Source organism: Mesoplodon bidens, assembly GCF_964165515.1.
Source record: "Mesoplodon bidens genome assembly, chromosome: 9".
In the NCBI taxonomy this organism is placed as follows: Eukaryota; Metazoa; Chordata; class Mammalia; order Artiodactyla; family Ziphiidae; genus Mesoplodon; species Mesoplodon bidens.
The window spans coordinates 84,115,075-84,132,076 of record NC_138166.1 but is presented as its reverse complement, the minus strand read 5'-3'; the positions used below and the strand labels follow the sequence as shown (position 1 = coordinate 84,132,076).

At 43.9% G+C, this 17,002-nt stretch overlaps 1 protein-coding gene across 1 annotated transcript in view; it reads right to left on the bottom strand.

Annotated features, from left to right (window-relative positions):
- STRIP2 (striatin interacting protein 2) overlaps positions 1–17,002 on the bottom strand; it is a 44,436-nt gene that overhangs the window by 5,755 nt on the left and 21,679 nt on the right. Inside the window, exons 14-19 of the mRNA XM_081244454.1 lie at positions 15,992–16,066; positions 15,221–15,318; positions 14,636–14,762; positions 11,711–11,811; positions 8,306–8,372; positions 215–319 (exon numbers count right to left, since the gene is read on the bottom strand). Coding sequence (XP_081100580.1) covers positions 215–319; positions 8,306–8,372; positions 11,711–11,811; positions 14,636–14,762; positions 15,221–15,318; positions 15,992–16,066 — 573 coding nt within the window. The remainder of the gene's footprint in view (positions 1–214; positions 320–8,305; positions 8,373–11,710; positions 11,812–14,635; positions 14,763–15,220; positions 15,319–15,991; positions 16,067–17,002) is intronic.

Genomic DNA, 17,002 nt, shown 5'->3' with positions numbered 1-17,002 from the left:
TCCCTACCAGAGCTGCCCTGAGGGAGGGTCCATATTCAGCTCCCTGAAAAGAAATGGACCAGTAAATAATTATCATAGAATAAGTACCCAGAATTAGGAGGTGCTAAGTCTTATGGAGCATTCAGTGTCTATCTATAAAGCTCGCAAAGCGAGAAGTCCATATTTACTAAAGATAAAAAAAAAGGTGGACACCATGATCTGAAGCTCCACTCACCATGGTTCTGGAATGCTTCCATTTGGTCAGTTTATTGAGCAGCCTCAGAAGGTTGATGCAGGAAAAGAGGTTCCTCCAGCAGAACTGGTTGTTGTCTCCAGCTTCCTGTAATAAGGCATACTCATCATTATCTCAACACCTATAAGGCATTCCTTCCCACAGAAGTATGGAAGTCACTGTTGGTCAATTTAGGTGAGGCCTTCCATATGAAATGCTACCTCCTTTCCATCCCGCTCTTCACATAGTGAGGCGTCAAGGCATGCAATATTCTTCATCTGAAAACACACAGCTGCCAATCCTGGAAGACTCTGTACCTAGAGCAAGTACTGGCTAGAAAGATGGTAAATGAACATAGAAACTTCATTTAAGCAAGCTTTCTTGTGTAGTTTTCTGCTTTAACATCAGAAAAGAGATGATAGAATTTTGCCCCCATATACTCTGCACTTAAGTAAGCTATGTTTATAATTGGTAAGAGTTATTCTGGTAGATTTCAAACTATTGGGTTGGCCAAAAAGTTCGTTCGGGTTTTCCTGTAACAGCTTACAAAACCCGAACGAACTTTTTGGCCAATCCTATATATTGTATGGATCTGATATTCATTACAATTAATTCTTTAAAAAATCAACCTCCACCCTCCTTATCAAACCATATTGCAGTAAACTGCTTAATTCTCTAGCATGGAAGGAAAAACGGCAGATAGCTAATTGGAACCAGGTGTTTCTCTTGAATGCTTCTTGATAGCTTGTGAGCACCCAACCAGAGATAACAGATGGATGTCAGATCAGAAACAGGTAACTACTCATAGAAACATCTTTCAGGGACAAAAATAAGAGTCTGGATTTTGGGGCTTGCACCTATATACTGGTGTCAGAAGCTATATAAATCAATTAATACACTTGGTGGTCAAACTAACATCTTGGAAATTTCTCACGTCTACAATGTAAGAGAATGTAGGAGTGGGAGATGTGCAGAAGTGAACTGCTTTCTGGTGAGTGGAAGATTACCCCCTCCTCTCCCAAATTAATTTGAAGCAAGCAAGGCAGACATACATCAACTGTGGAATGAACAGCCAAGACTTTTGAGAATATTAGGCTCTCCTAAGAAAGAAATAAGACTGAGGATCAAAAAGGTCCAGGGAAACTTTTCAGAAATATTGTTTAGAAATAATGTTCTCCTGCGAATTCCCTGGTGGTCCAGCACTTAGGATTCGGCACTTTCACTGCAGGGGCCCAGGTTCGATCCCTGGTCAGGGAACTAAGATTTCACAAGCCGCGTGGCACGGCCAAAAATAATAATAATAATGTTATTCTTCCTCTAGTAAATGTTCAATATTGTGTTTAGAACTAGTCCCAGAAAAGCTGGTTTTTTTTCTTCTTCTTTTTTTTTTTTTTTGCGGTACACGGGCCTCTCACTGTCGCAGCCTCTCCCGTTGCAGAGCAGAGGCTCTGGAAGCGCAGGCCCAGCGGCCAAGGCCCACGGGCCCAGCCGCTCCGCAGCATGCGGGACCCTCCCGGACCGGGGCACGAACCCGCATCCCCTGCATCGGCAGGCGGACCCCCAACCACTGCGCCACCAGAGAAGCCCGCTATCTGTTTTGTTCTAAGAGAAACTTCCATGGGAGCCTCCACTCTAGTGCAAAACAGATCAGGTTTTATAGATGTTACCTTTTGTGCGGCTAACAGAAGAGACAGACTTCTAAATGTTTATGTTTTAAAAAGAAGCAGGGGAAACAAAAACATAAGAGAGAAGTAAGTATATTTCAGCTGTGAGCTTTCTTCATCCTGACTTCTAATACGGTAGCCACATAAAAAGACTTGCATCCCTTGTGGGATATGGGAGTAGTGGCATGGTCTTGGAGAAGCAGCACTGGAGTAGGCACCAGGACACCCAGGTTATGGCTTCAGCCCTGGCTGTGTCACCTTAGGCAAGTAATTTCCCTGTTTCCTGTAAGAGGCTGAACTAAGATAACCTTTAAAATCCTTTTATCTCTGATCATTCAATAATTCTGTGGCTTACTTTCTCCAGTTGGCTTAAAAGTTAAAGTTTTGAGGGGGAGAATGCTGATTGTGGCTGCCTTTTTCTCAGAGCTGAGTCTCAAGAGTCCCAAGAGTTGCCCCAGTCCCCTCCTGAAGGTAGTCTCACCTGCCCAGGGCCCTTCCCTCTGATAATGCTTCCTTGATGTCTATAACTAGCCCCACTTCTTGCATCACCAGATGCTGCCTGGAGTGGGCACTGAAAGCACACATGCTGGTCAGTGGCTCTCCCTGGACAGCTGAGTCCAGGCTTGTCTTCTTTGCTGGAGCCCTGCTCAAGCCTTCTCCCTTCTTCCAACCCAACAAATAATCTTTTTCCCAGAAAGCCTTTAGGTCCATGGGTGTCCTTTCAGAACTACCTGTCTTGAGAGTTTTTTCTTTTTATGTTCATTTAAAGCAGGTTTGGGCTTCCCCGGTGGCGCAGTGGTTAAGAATCTGCCTGCCAGTGCAGGGGATATGGGTTCGAGCCCTGGTCCGGGAAGACCTCACATGCCGCGGAGCAACTAAGCCCGTGCGCCACAGCTACTGAGCCTGTGCTCTAGAGCCCGCGTGCCAAAACTATTGAAGCCCTTGCACCTAGAGCCCATGCTCCACAATAAGAGAAGCCACCACAGTGAGAAGCCCGCACATCACAATGAAGAGTAGCACCTGCTCACAGCAACTAAAGAAAGCTCGTGTGCAGCAACGAAGACCCAAAGCAACCAAAAACAAATAAATAAATTTATAAAACTAACTAACTAAATAAAGCAGGTTACCTTCTTCCTTCCTCTTTTTTTTTTTGTTTTTTTTTGTTTTTCAGGACTCAGCATATTAAGTAAGATGCAAACTTCTGCAGGGGGATATATTTTGTGAACAGCAGCACTTGGTTATATTCTCTTGTTCCTGGTACTTAGCAGTATCCAAAGCAAGACCTTTACTCACTTTCAACCAGCTAAAATTAAAAAAGAATTGACCATGTTCCACTCTCACAAATAAATATTTGTTTGCATACACATTTGGTCTGAAGATTCAGTTTAGCAACCACATCCTACCCTTTCAGAGCATTTCTAAGACCCTACAAGATTCTGCTCTCAAAGATCCATCCATAGCTCAGCTGAGTGAGCCAAGCCAAAAAAAAAAACCCACGCTCTGGACTTCCCTGGTGGTCCAGTGGTAAAGAATCCACCTTCCAATGCAGGGGACACGGGTTCGATCTCTGGTCGGGGAACTAAGACCCCAGATGCTGCAGGGCAACTAAGCCCACGCACCACATCTACTGAGCTCTGGCGCCTCAATTAGAGAGCCTGCGTGCAGCAAACTACAGAGCCCATGTGCTCTGGAGCCTGCACGCCACAACTAGAGAACACCACAGCTAGAGAGAAGCCCGTGCACCGCAACAAAAAACCCACGCCCCACAACGAAAGATCCCGCGTGCCACAGCTAATACCCGACACAGCCAAATAAATAAATAAAGTTAAAATGTTAAAGAAAAAGAAAATACATTAAAAAAAACAGGCTTAAGACAATTAAGTGGATAATTAACTCAGATGACTGTGGAAAGGAAGAACAGAGTGGTTCTTCCTTTTGTACTGAGGAAATCAGATTGGTTAGAATCTGAGCACTGGAAGAGACTTAACTGTTCTAGTCCAATTCTGTTATCCATAGAAGCAAAACCTGAGGCCCAGAAAGAGGAAGGTGGTCTGGCCAAGGTCACATGGTAAGTGCCCCAACCAGGGCTTGAACCTAGATTTCCAGTATTTACTGAATTCTAACACTTTGTCTTTATTTACTGTTCATCTTCTGATTAAGTTACTGCTAGGTTAAGGACCCAGATCTAGGTATCATAAAAGTTATGATTCTCAAAAGTGATGTGAAGAGGTATGGAGGAAGGAGAAAAGAAAATTTCAAAGTCATTTGGGGAGCTTTAGCAAACTACTTGTGCCCTGGGAGGGACCCGGGCATGTGAATTTAAAAAATCACCGCATTACAGAAAGGGTGACAACCAGGAAAATTGATAAAATGCAAAAAAAACATTTATCCATGGTCCTTCCTCTGTATAAATACCTCATGGAAAATGGATATATACCTTATGATATGTTCACACTTTGTCTAGGATAGAGAAACAATAATGCTAATGGTGATATTGGTTTTAAATAGTGATGGTGAATGTCAAAACAAAGACTTTTATTTAAGGAGGTCACAAATCACTGGTTAAATAATGCCTAAAAGGAATGCTAGAGACCTTAATACCTGAACATAAAGAAAATAAAAATCAAAACAATAACAAAAATCTTCTGGAATATCTGTAAATATCTGGATTAGGAAGTTATAAAAACTAATAAAGATAGATGAAAGGATCAGGTATATAAATTTAAGTGATATGAACATATTTTTATAGGTATTTCTGAATATAAATCATACCCAAATTTGAAGAATTTTGCAGTGAACTACCTTTTAAGAATTAACTTAATAATTTCACTTGCCTAGATCTGAAAGGAAATGACAAATATTTCTTTGCAAACGGCTAGGTCATGCAAATTCTTACCCTCTGCTTTGGACAACACTTCACCACTCCACCTGCTTCCATATCAGTAGAGGGTAAGACTGGGCAAGATACTGACTAAGAAACTTCTAGGTCTGATACTCAATGACTCCAAAATACAGTGTATGGTTAGTTAGAAATTATAAATGCATTGTTGTAATAACATGATATATGTTATAAAGTACATATAAAGTAAAAAGGGATATTAATACATATAAAAGATCTAATATATCCCACCCCTAAAGCATCATGTTGTACACCCTATTTTTCATACCATTGCTCTAAACCACCCAGATCTTGAGCATCCTACAGTACTTGAGGCCATACCCACTGCCTTCTCTAGCAACCTCCTTCTAAAGACCATACCTAACTTCCACACAATCATACATTCACCATCCTTCTCTTATGTTTGGAATTTAATTTTAATTTTTTCCTAGTTTAGTAGATTGAATTTGAATACAGACTTTTGGAGATCTAGAAATTGTAAGCCTTCCTGCACCAGGTAGGTGAGGAAACTCTTCAGTACATGAGTAAAGATGGCCTATTGTAGAGCTAGATATTTTGACTTACTGTGCCATTAACTTTGCCTTTATTTCATGTCCATTATATGTGCAGTTGGAATCCCAAATGAAGTTGAACTCAGTTCAAATACAGAAAACTGAGAAAATATGAATCAAGACTACCTTAGCCAAGTAATTCCACTTCTAGGAATCTGTCTTAAGGAAATAATCAGAAATGAGGTCAAAGATTCATGTGTAAGGATGTTCATTTTGGATTTATACAAAGAACACTGAAATAAATGCCCAACAATAGTAGAAAACAATCATTTAAAAAAATTAAGTAGGGCTTCCCTGGTGGCGCAGTGGTTGGGAGTCCGCCTGCCGATGCAGGGGACACGGGTTCGTGCCCCGGTCTGGGAAGATCCCACATGCCGCAGAGCGGCTAGGCCCGTGAGCCATGGCCGCTGAGCCTGTGCATCCGGAGCCTGCGCTCCGCAAGGGGAGAGGCCACAACAGTGAGAGGCCCGCATAACGCAAAAAAAAAAAAAAAAAAAAAAATTAAGTAGTGTAATATTATATGTCACTATTAAAAATTATGTTCTAAGAATGTTTAATAAAATCATATTGTGAACATTTAAATTTTACTATGTGAATTGGAACATATGTAAAGTCCTTATTTTCTTAAATAATATGTGTGTATATATGAGTGAATATATAAATATTCCACTTGTAGCACTTCTTCCACTGTAGCAAAATATTAACAGTGGTTTATTTTCTTTCCCATATGTTTCTGTATGTCCCCAATTTTCTGCAAAAGTATATATCAATTTTAAAGTCAGAAAAAAAAATTTGAAATGTTACTTAAAGAAAATCCTATACACTTAAAATGCCAGTACATTTTCTGTGCTTACACTTAATTCACTGAGTCTGAAAAAGACATAAATCTTACTCATATAAACACTACTCCTTTCTGAGTGCAGAAGCCATCAGTTTAGATAAACAAACCACTATACTGAGGATCTATGTGGCAAGTAAAAAATAAAAAAATCTGTGGTTACCAAATGAAACCACCAGGCGCCACTGTTGCTTCACAGAAAGGACAGGAATCCCTAGCATGAATCTGTTTTTCATTAAGAATAGATACATGCTTTTTTTTTTTAATATTTCATTTATTTATTTATGTTTGGCTGTGCTGGGTCTTCTTTTCTGTGCGTGGGCTTTCTCTAGTTGCGGTGAGCGGGGTCCACTCTTTATCATGGTGCGCAGGCCTCTCACTGTCACGGCCTCTCTTGTTGCGGAGCACAGGCTCCAGACGCGCAGGCTCAGTAGTTGTGGCTCACGGGCCTAGTTGCTCCGTGGCACGTGGGATCTTCCCAGACCAGGGCTCGAACCCGTGTCCCCTGCATTAGCAGGCAGACTCTCAACCACTGCGCCACCAGGGAAGCCCAAGAATAGATACATTCTTTTACCTACTCTTAGATAATAAAGTCTTCTCAGAGGCATAACGAGTATTTCAATAATATTCTGTTCATATCCCAAAAGGTCAATCAGAAGAGATAAGAAAGTTTAGTTCCCATCACTTCCTACTTATGGGATTGAGAAAAGAGAACACATTGTATCAAGAAATTGATTCAGGTCATAAAAGTTGACTTTATGTTTTGAAGTACCCTAGTAACAGTAGAGCTTTAATGCTATCCCTGTACCACTGTTTCTGTGAGAAAGTGCATTCCTCATTCCAACTCTGAATGACAGGGCTGCATGTCTCCACCCTGGCTCTGCTACTTTCAACTATAAAGTTTTGGCAGCTATTTAACTTCTCCATCTATAAAACACTAATACCAACCTCATACAGTTGTTTTAAAGATTGAGTAACATCATAAACAGGGTTAGACAACTTATTACCTCTCTGCAGAGGTAAGAAGCTCCCAGCTTCCTTGGCTGCTGAGACCACATCTAAGTAAGAAAGGGAATCTCTGTCCTGGTGCTTAAAAAGGTGCTAGACTTAGTGTCTCAGGACATGGGTCCTTCTCTAATTCAGGGTCTGTCATGAGGAGTGGACCTGACGAGTCACTTCATCCACTGGGCCCTCAGGTTTCTCATCTTTGAAATAGGGGGTTTGGCCAAATGGCTCTCAGGTCCCCTCCAGCCAAGAATCCTATGGTTCTGTAAAACTTGTGCCACAGAAGGTACCATTCTACTTTTGCACAATAAACTTCTCTGATGTGACATCTTGCAGGTATTAAAGTTGGGGGACAAGGAAGGGGTTGGGGCACATACGGGTACCATCATCTGATCATTTACTAAGGTCCTTCCGTGTACTGAACACGGTGCTAGACTCTGAGGCTCTAAAATGAAGATGATACTATCTCTTCCTTTAGGGAGCTTTCAGTCAAATGGAGAAAAAGATACAGATAAACAATTACAGTGCAACAGGGTGAAGGTATGGGCTGAGGTATATCTAAAGAGCTGTAGAGATGAGATAGACACTTGATTTCAACATACTGTTCATCAGTCAGTTTCATGGGATTCAGAGTAACTGAGGGACTTCTATGATTTGCCTAGAACTGTTTCCAGCATGAGGAACTTTCTGGGTCATCCTTCTGTGGCCATATTGAATTTTGCCTCAGAGAGACCTAGGTAAGGTATTTTCTGAAGTACACACCCCTGGGTATTTTCTGTAGCACAGCAGAAAGAAGCCTGATAATTGATTTAGGCTAGACCAGAAGAGATTCTCCTGCCATTTATCACAGATGTTCACACTCAATTTCAGTCCCATTATCTTTCTAAATTTCCTCTCCTCCTTAGTGCTTTTCACTGACCCTTTTCTCTACAAAATGCTATGCTTAGCTTTTCCAAATCTTTCTCAACTGGGTCAGCAGCTCTAAACCCCTACTACCTCTGTGCTCTTGCCAATATGCCTCTACTGATCTGAGACTCCCAAACCAGGGCATTAGGGGCCTAGAGAAGAAAAGGAAGAGCAAATGCCAACCTCTGCCATCTGGTAATTTCAAAGGGTATCAAATCCCCACTTGCTTACCAGACTCTCCGTAGTAAGCTCTGGCAAATCCTGGATGATACAGCATGGGTAATCCAGGACCGAGATACTGCAAGATGCAGAGATAAGGACAAGCTTTAGGTAAATGGCAATGGCAGCAAATGGCTATATCTGAAAGGGCAGGAGGTATTTCTCTTCAGCAGGCTGCATCTATTTCCAAAACTGCTTAGTGATTTCAGCTGAAACTGAGGGTTCTGGTGCCAGGCAACTCCAGATCCAGTCTCCTCTCCTCATAGCCATGAGAGGAACCAACAGAATTCTTTCAGGCTGGCCCCTATCTGGCAGAGGCAAGAGAAAGCAGAAGGAGAGCCTCTGTATAGCCACCTTTCTCCTCCCTTCTTTAAAGGAATACCTAAGCTTGTGTGCATTTGTGTTTCTGCATTTAAGTGTATGCTTGTGTGTATGCATGTACATAAAATTGTGCGCCCAGAGATGCTGCCCAAACTCATCCCAATAATAACAACCTGTGGACGTGAGAATGAAATGAAGACCTCTCCTGTGTCTCTTACCAGATGTTCCTGAAACTCAGGAGCTCTGGGGAATGATCACAGAAGCCACTCCTAGAGGAAGCTTGAGACAGAGGCAGCTTCCTGCAGCAGGGCCAATCTAGTAGCTCAAGAATGGTAATAGCATCTGCCCTCAAAACAGACAGTGGGGAACTGCAAGGGAGCTAGAGGCTCTGCGGTGAGCCCAGGGAAGCAGGCATGAGTCAGCAGGGGAAATAAGGCACCACATGATGACAGGGACATGGTCACTCGAAATGATGGCTCTCTTTCTTTCTTCTTCTCCCTTCTTCACTGGTACAATGCAGAATTTAGACTAGCTAATCTCTAATGCCTCTTCTGGTTCCAACATTCCATAAGGTTTTAAACTCCAATCCATCCGAACTAGAGCAGTTGGAAATGGGTAAAGGATGTTGGCAAAGCATAGGCTATAAAGAGGAATATGGGGTTCCTTCAACCTGTCTCTACATTTCAAAGTCAAAACTTCTATCCAAGTAAAACGCAACAATTTATTTGACTAGAAATGTTGACCTTTGTCCAAGAAACCCACAAAGGTAACCTAAGGGAACCAAGGTAGGAGAGGGGAGGGCAGTGGACCTACCTACTGGATTCTCCCAGGGCTTTGCACTACTTCATTAGGATAAACATTCTTGGCTGGCTCATCTACTTATCTACCCACCTCCCACTGACAAAGCCCCATGGCAAAGTAGGTACTGGCAACCAGGAAATGAGGGTGGGAAATCAAAGATGGATTTGTTCCAATCTCATTGTACTGAATTCTAGCCTAAGGGGGCATAAAATAAAGTTGCAAGTTTCTAGGATATCTAGATTGTAAGAGCCATGAGGAAACTGCAATAACGAGCTGTAGGTGCTCAAGTTCTCAAGATCATGCAACAGTAAAGGTTACAGGTAACGCATGAGAGGACCACTGTATCCAGGCCAAGCTTAGCAAACGGTGTAGTCTGGCACTACCGCTCTTCCAACTCCAAATTGAACCTGATGGACACCTATTGGATTGTCTGCCCCCTGCTTCTAGGCCCATGGTACAGGGGGCATTTAGTTCCTGAACCCCACTCCCCAGTCACAGTTGATTGATCCAAGGGTGGGCCTCTAACCCTGGAAATGTGGAACAGAGATTGAGAGCCAATTCAATCTCTGAAGTGGCACAGGAATATGTTTAGTTCATGTGGGCATATTTCACTAAGTGGCCTAGGAAGCAGACAAAACTATCTGTCAGTGAGAGAGGAAAAACTGGAGTGGAGGTACAGAGGCTTGGTGGTCATAGATGGAGGTGGAGAGCTTCCTGGGCTCCTTATGCTACAGACCAACTCTGAGGCCCAGAGCTGCATCTCTGTCCTAGGTTCCTCGAGATGATATACTGCCCATTTTCTCCTAAAAAATCCCCATTCTGTGTGAGCCAGGTCCAGCTCTTTTTGGTTCCTTATCACTAAGAGGGTTGACTGATACACACAGGTACCTTCATGAAGCTGTGACCCTTACCCAGCCCGACCTACACTTTCATTTTCCCCGGTAACCCAACTAGTATGTCTTAAGTGTCTTTTTTTTTTCTGGCCGTGCCACGCGGCTTGTGGGATCTTAGTTCCCCGACCAGTGATCAAACCCAGGCCCTCGGAGTGAAAGTGCAGAGTCCTAACCACTGGCCAGGGTATTCCTGTAAGTGCCATTTTTAAGGCGGGTGGTGCCCAAGTGTCTCTGCAGTTAGGAAAAACCCATTCTCCAAGGCTTCCTCCAAACAGGAAAAGTAAAGCACTCTCATCTATGTTTACCTTAACTAATGCTTATAAAAGCTCTATGATATAGTCAGATTAGGTATTATTCTCATTTTAAAGATGAAAATACTGTGTCTCAGAGAAACAAAGTGTCTTACACTTGAGATGACACAGCTAGCAAGTGGCAGATCCAGGTCAGGAATCCAGGTCCCGTGACTTCAGGTTCTGTTTGTGTGTTTTAAACTACATATAAGTAGGCTGCCTCTCCAGGGTGGAGTTTCTGGCCATGCTGACAGACTGGTGGGGCAGTATCTCCTAGCCCCTCTCCAGTCACCTCAAGTGTCAGGTCAGCCTTCTTCTACTTTACGAACTTTGCCTCTGGTAAAACACTTCTGGTCAACTCTACTGATTATCATGCTTCTAGTTTTTGTGTAAGTAGCAAACTGAGGAACAAGGATTTACTCTGTTAACCCCCCAAGTCCCCACTTGGCTGGAGCAATCCATAGCAACTGTGATCAGAAAGCAATTTATGCTTTAACCCTGCCTCTGCTGCTTACTTAAGGGGTCTCACTAGCATGTTATCCTTAAGTAAGTCAATTAACCTCTCTGAATTTGTTTCCTAATTGGTGAAATGGGAATAAAACTTATTGTGATATGTCTTAGCACTTTGAGGAGATTAAATGAAATAATGGATGTGAAAATCCTGTATTTTTTTAAACTACAAATTGATCTATCTAAGTAAGGTTCTATTATTTATCTTTAGTTACAAATTCTGTATAACACTTTACAAAGTGGTGTGATTGATCCAACTTATGATTTATATTAAAATTAGGGTTGACCAGACAAGTAGGAAACTTCACAAAAAATATTTTCTGGATCTTTCTGCCACAGGGCTGAAATTTCATCATTGCAGTTTCATTTCCTTGAGTCATGGCATTTTCAGTTTTCAAAACTATTAAAATACAAATATCTTTGTGAAGAGGCCAAACCATACACCCCACCAGTAGCACTTCAAGGAAATTAAATTTGACAGTGACAGCTCTAAGATAGAAAGGACCAGGAACACCAGGAGAACAGAAAGTCGGCTCTGAGACGATGTAACTTCTCAACCATCCCAAATATCCCTTTGAAATAAACCTGTCCAGAGTTCTTACCTGTTTTTGGCAGTGATGTAGGACAAGATATTTTGATTGAAGAACTTCAGGATCAATGGAATGCAGTTGGCAAATACCAAATGTTGTGATACATATTCAAACTGAATTAAAAGATCAAAGCAGAAATGATGCTTATTTGGGGGAGAATAGAAGGTCTGTATGAAAAAAAAAGAGGCAAGTACAGTTCTAATATCCATTCCTAAGAATATCCACTGTCCACTTCTGTTATCAGTCTTCCTGTCTGGGAAGTGGGAAGAACCATCTTCAGCCAGCCCATCCTACAGAGAAGGGGACAATCTGCAGTGTGTGTATGTTGCAAGCACCTGACCAAAAGCACAAAACATAAATAAGCCAGAAAGAGAATCCCACTCCAGATAAACAGAAAGAATTGCTGTGAGATTTGCTCCTAAGCTCTACAGGAAAGGAACTCCCTGAGGGAGTTGTCTTCCATACCAAAGCTCTGGCTCATAGGGTTTCAACTGTGATTGATATAGTAGGAACAGGTGCAGCCCAGCAACTGCTGGCATCACTCAGTCAGGATGGATACGGCACACAGTAACCAAATGAACCACTGGAATGTGGGCTCCAGCATGAGTCTGGTTCACTATATTAGCCCCCATACTTAGAATATCAGTATTTTAATGAATGAATCAACAAGAGTCCTTCAGTCAACAGACACTGCACTGAGAATAAGTCCAAGATCTTTTTGATGGGCTGAACACCAGAACATAGGGTTACATTTTGCTCTCTTGAATCTGGATGGGGTTTGCATCCAGGAAGACCTATTGGGGCAGTGTCATGGAGTTGTGTCACCTGGATTTTGCCCATGATACACTAAGGAACATCAGACACAGTTTGTCTCCAGATCCAGAACCTAGACTGCTGGGAATTGTAGAAACTGGGTTGAAAAAGCAGAAAATTGTAGTGTTTTAAATCCCTTAGCTCTTCCTGATCACCGAGAAATAGCCATGACAGCAAGCTAAGCTGCCCTTTGCTCAGGTGTGTGGTTAGCAGTGGGGAGTCAGGTTGTGTTGCCCATTTCTCTCTTCTGCCTTAATACTTTCTCCCTGGCAGCTGACCCAGAGTATTTTCCAAAGCCTCAGATGGAGAAGCCAATGCATACCTACTATCAAGTGATGGAAAAACATTTTTCAGTTTGAGACATGTCTGTAGCCTTGTCAGGATGCACAGACCAGGGCAAGATGCATCAAGCCACCCACCTGTCTGGCTGTTGATCCACATATTGCCCACCAAAAGAAGCAGACAGAAGCACACATACACAGTTCTCTTTCTACTAGGAGCACTATTTCTCATCCATTCCTACTCCTTCCAGCGCTGCTGCTGCTCGGCAAACATTGGCAGAAGAAGTGTGAGTACTCAGGGCACCTAACAGACCCAAAGATGTCTCTGAATGTATGAAAGTGGAGAAATATCCTGGTTGTACAGTCAAACCTTCCATGGACACATACCGTGCAGGGGCTTCCCTGCACTCTGAGGTCCTGCTCTTCTACCAGCAAGCTTGGTTCTGACTCCTTAGGAGGAAAATGAGGCAGAGGCCCTGTGCAGGAATGAGAAGGCTCCCTCTCCTCTCCATGTCTCACCACAGAGAACATCCATTCACTGCCCCCATGTTCTCCTATATCCTGGCAACATCCAGAGCACCAAGTCCAAACTTTTTAGCATGGCAAACAGTGCTTTCATAGGGAAGCAGGTTCTTAATCTTTTTTAGCCTCAGTGGAATAAAATAAGACCCAACTCGTAGGGTTGAGAGAATTAAGTAAGATCTTACCTGAACTTAACAGAGTGCTGGCCACATTGTAAGTACTCAGAACTGTGTGCTGGCACATGTATTATGATCTGCTCCCTGCCATCCCCTCCAGCTTCGTGTATCACCAGACCTCCCCACTCCCTCCACTCCAGGCAGAACTCCAGCAACATTTAATTAGTTTCCAAGGTACTCTACTCTCTCCCTTCTGGACTTTCAAAAATTAGCTTTTCTGCTTGAAATGCTTCCTGCTACCTTTCCCTGACAACTCACGTACCCTGGCTAACATCTGTTTTTTTAGGACTCAGGTTAGAAGTCACATCTTCTCCACCTCTGGTTGGATTAGGTGTTTCCATAGCAGCCAATGCTTACCTGTATAACAGCACTTATCACGCCAAAATTGGCTAATTTATACATCTGTATCCTTTACAAAACTTCAAAGCCCTTAACAGCCAGAAGTGTGTCTTATATAGAATTACATCTCAAATGTTAGAGAAGTGCTTCACGGGACTTCCCTGGTGGCGCAGTGGTTAAAAATCTGCCTGCCATTGCAGGGGACACGGGTTTAAGCTCTGGTTCAGGAAGATCCCACATGCCGCAGAGCAACTAAGCCCGTGAGCCATAGCTATTGAGCCTGCGAGCCACAACTACTGAGGCCCGCACGCCTAGAGTCCGTGCTCCGCAACAGGAGAAGCCCACGCACAGCAACAAAGAGTAGCCCCCATTCATCACAACTAGAGAAAGACTGCGAGCAGCAACGAACACCCAACACAGACAAAAATTTAAAAAGTAAATAAATTTTAAAAAAAAGTGCTTCACATATAGAAAAGTATGCTCAGCACTCCCTCACTTCCCCTTTTTGTGGCATGCTTGAATCCTGTCGTCCATTGCTTCAAAGCTGGCTGGGCATATTTCCAAGAAGCTAAGGATTCCTATGCACAACCGCTGGATAATGTTCAAAGGACACAGACATTTGCAACTTTCTAGGACAATTCCCCACTTCCCACCCCAAGCTTGTGCAACAGGTATCTGGATTCCGTGAGACAAAGAAAAGGCTGAAAGATGCTTAGCTGGACCTCAAAGGCCCTTTCGTTCCTCCTTTGGGAGACAGGACCTGGAGGACACCTGAGACATGTGGAGAAGTGCTCTAAGCTGCTCACCTGGTAGATATGATTCAGTTTGAAGTGTTTGAGGAGTAGCAGGAGCAGGGCAGAGATACTCTTTACAATGATCTCCTTGTGCCTGTTCACATCAATGCCCAACTTCATGCTCTGGAGAACAGTGATGCTACAACGGGGAAAGGAAGAGTCAGTGCAGAGGGTGACCTTAGAGCGAGGCCTACAAGGACCCAGGTATTTGGGTCAGATACAATAAACACAAGAGAGCCAGAACTTCAGAAACCTGAACTGTGCTAGGGAAACCTCCAGAGTTCCCACTTATGAGTCAGGAGAAAAGCTCCTCTGATCTCTTTGTTTCTCTCTCCTTTGGCAAGCTCATCCTTTGGCAATGTCCACCCACATACATGTGCAGCCAGTAACTGGCACTGATGTTACCCTCCAGACTCTCAATTCTGAGCTGAAAAGAGCACAGCAGAGAGCACTGCAGTGGAAAGGGGCTACTGGTGGCAGAGAGGAGATCTCTTTGGAGACAATCCCTATAAGTGTTAACAAGGTGAGGTGGGGACTAAAGAGACCCTGCAGACAAGGTAGCTAATATTTAGCAGCTGCCCCAGTTGAAGCACTCACGGCATCTCCTCAGGCAGGACATCTGCCAGGATATTGATAGAGTCTGTCTTAGCCTTGGAGGTAGGGGCTGCAGCCAGTAGAATCTTAAGTAGAGCAATCTGGGAAGTAGAAAATGAGGAAATCCCCCCCATTCAACAAGGTTATTCTTCCACAATTCAACAGCCCTAAAAGAAATGTTTTAAAGCCTTTCTCTAAGTTCTTCCCTCAATAACCAAATCTGCCCAGCCTCCAGAAGGGCAAACAGGTGCCCTGTCCTGACAGGCCTGCCTGTGAGGCTAAGGAGCCAGAAGGGAGCTTATGGGCTGTTCTGCTTCAAGACTGCTCTTTCCAAAGAGGATTGAAGGAGCAGAGTGAGAGGGGCAATGCCTAGAAATTAGGTGGGAGGTATAAGCAAGATCTCCCTCCCCGACCGTTTTCCTTCCTCTACCTCAGACCATCAGCGTCCTCACCATCATAGCCTGAGGCCAACTAGAACACCAGAGTCCACGGCAGACCTCAGGGGGACTAAGGCACTTACTTAGGAGGAGGGCCCCCTATGCATCCCGCAGGGATCCCACCTCATTCTCCACCCGTCGCAAAGAAGGACTTGGGAATATAGCCAAGTCCTTCTTCCTCTGGGAGGAGCCCTGAGGAAAGCTCAGAGAATGACTTGCCTGAGGGGTGAAGGCTCAGGAAGCAAGCACAAATGACAGACGGCTCAACTTAAGAGGGCTCTCAGCTATCTATTCCTCGTAGCTGAGAAGAGCAACTCTGGCCCAGTCACCTCCTTACCATGTACTGGGGGAGGCTATACAGCATGCCCTGGTAGAGGATTTCACACGGCGTCTCTGGTACTACCTCTTCTCCCTATGGCAAGAAACATACAGTTTGCCCAGGCCATTTTCCAGTTGACCAAAACCTATGTTTCCTTGGTTGTGGAGGGTGGCAGGAAAAGATCTGGGAGTCAGATCAGGATTCCTAACCTGGTTGTGCTAATGATTCATTGTAGGACCTTGGGTAAGTTACTTTCCCTCTCTGAGACCTAATTTCCTCTTCCTAGGATCAGTGGGCTGGTCTGGATGACCTCTGAGGGCTCTTCCAGCCCTGAGAATCTATGATTTTGGTTGTCCTATCATCTGGAATCAATCCAGAATTGTTTCTATGTCACTCTTGCTAGGTCAGGAGTCAGAACTCCCACCAACGCAGTGGTTAAGAATCCGCCTGCCAATGCAAGGGACACGGGTTCGAGCCCTGGACTGGGAAGATCTCACAGGCCACGGAGCAGCTATGCCCGTGCAACACAACTACTGAGCCTGTGCTCTAAAGCCTGTGCGCCACAACTACTGAGCCTGTACGCCTAGAGCCCGTGCTCTGCAACAAGAGAAGCCACCGCAATCAGAAGCCTGTGCACCGCAACAAAGAGTAGCCCCTGCTCACTGCAACGAAGAGTAGCCCCCGCTCACCACAACTAGAGAAAGCCCGCGGGAAGCAACGAAAAACGCAGCCAAAAAAAAAAAAAAAGAACTCCCACCAAGGAGTTGGCTCAGACTACTGCTTTGCTGGACATACTTGGGCTTAGCTCAGGCCACAGGTACGCCTGGGACACTGGAACTGACACCCCACACAGAGGCACTTCCTATGGTGTCAATCTGAGGCCATCTGAGAGCTCTGGGCTGCTCCAAAGTCAGAAAGGAGAGGTAGGTGACTCAATAGAGAGGGTTAATAAAGGCCTGGAGAGGCAGGAAGGAGTATAAGCAGGGAAAATTTTAGGTGGAAACTATTTTCTTCCCTTCTCCACTACCC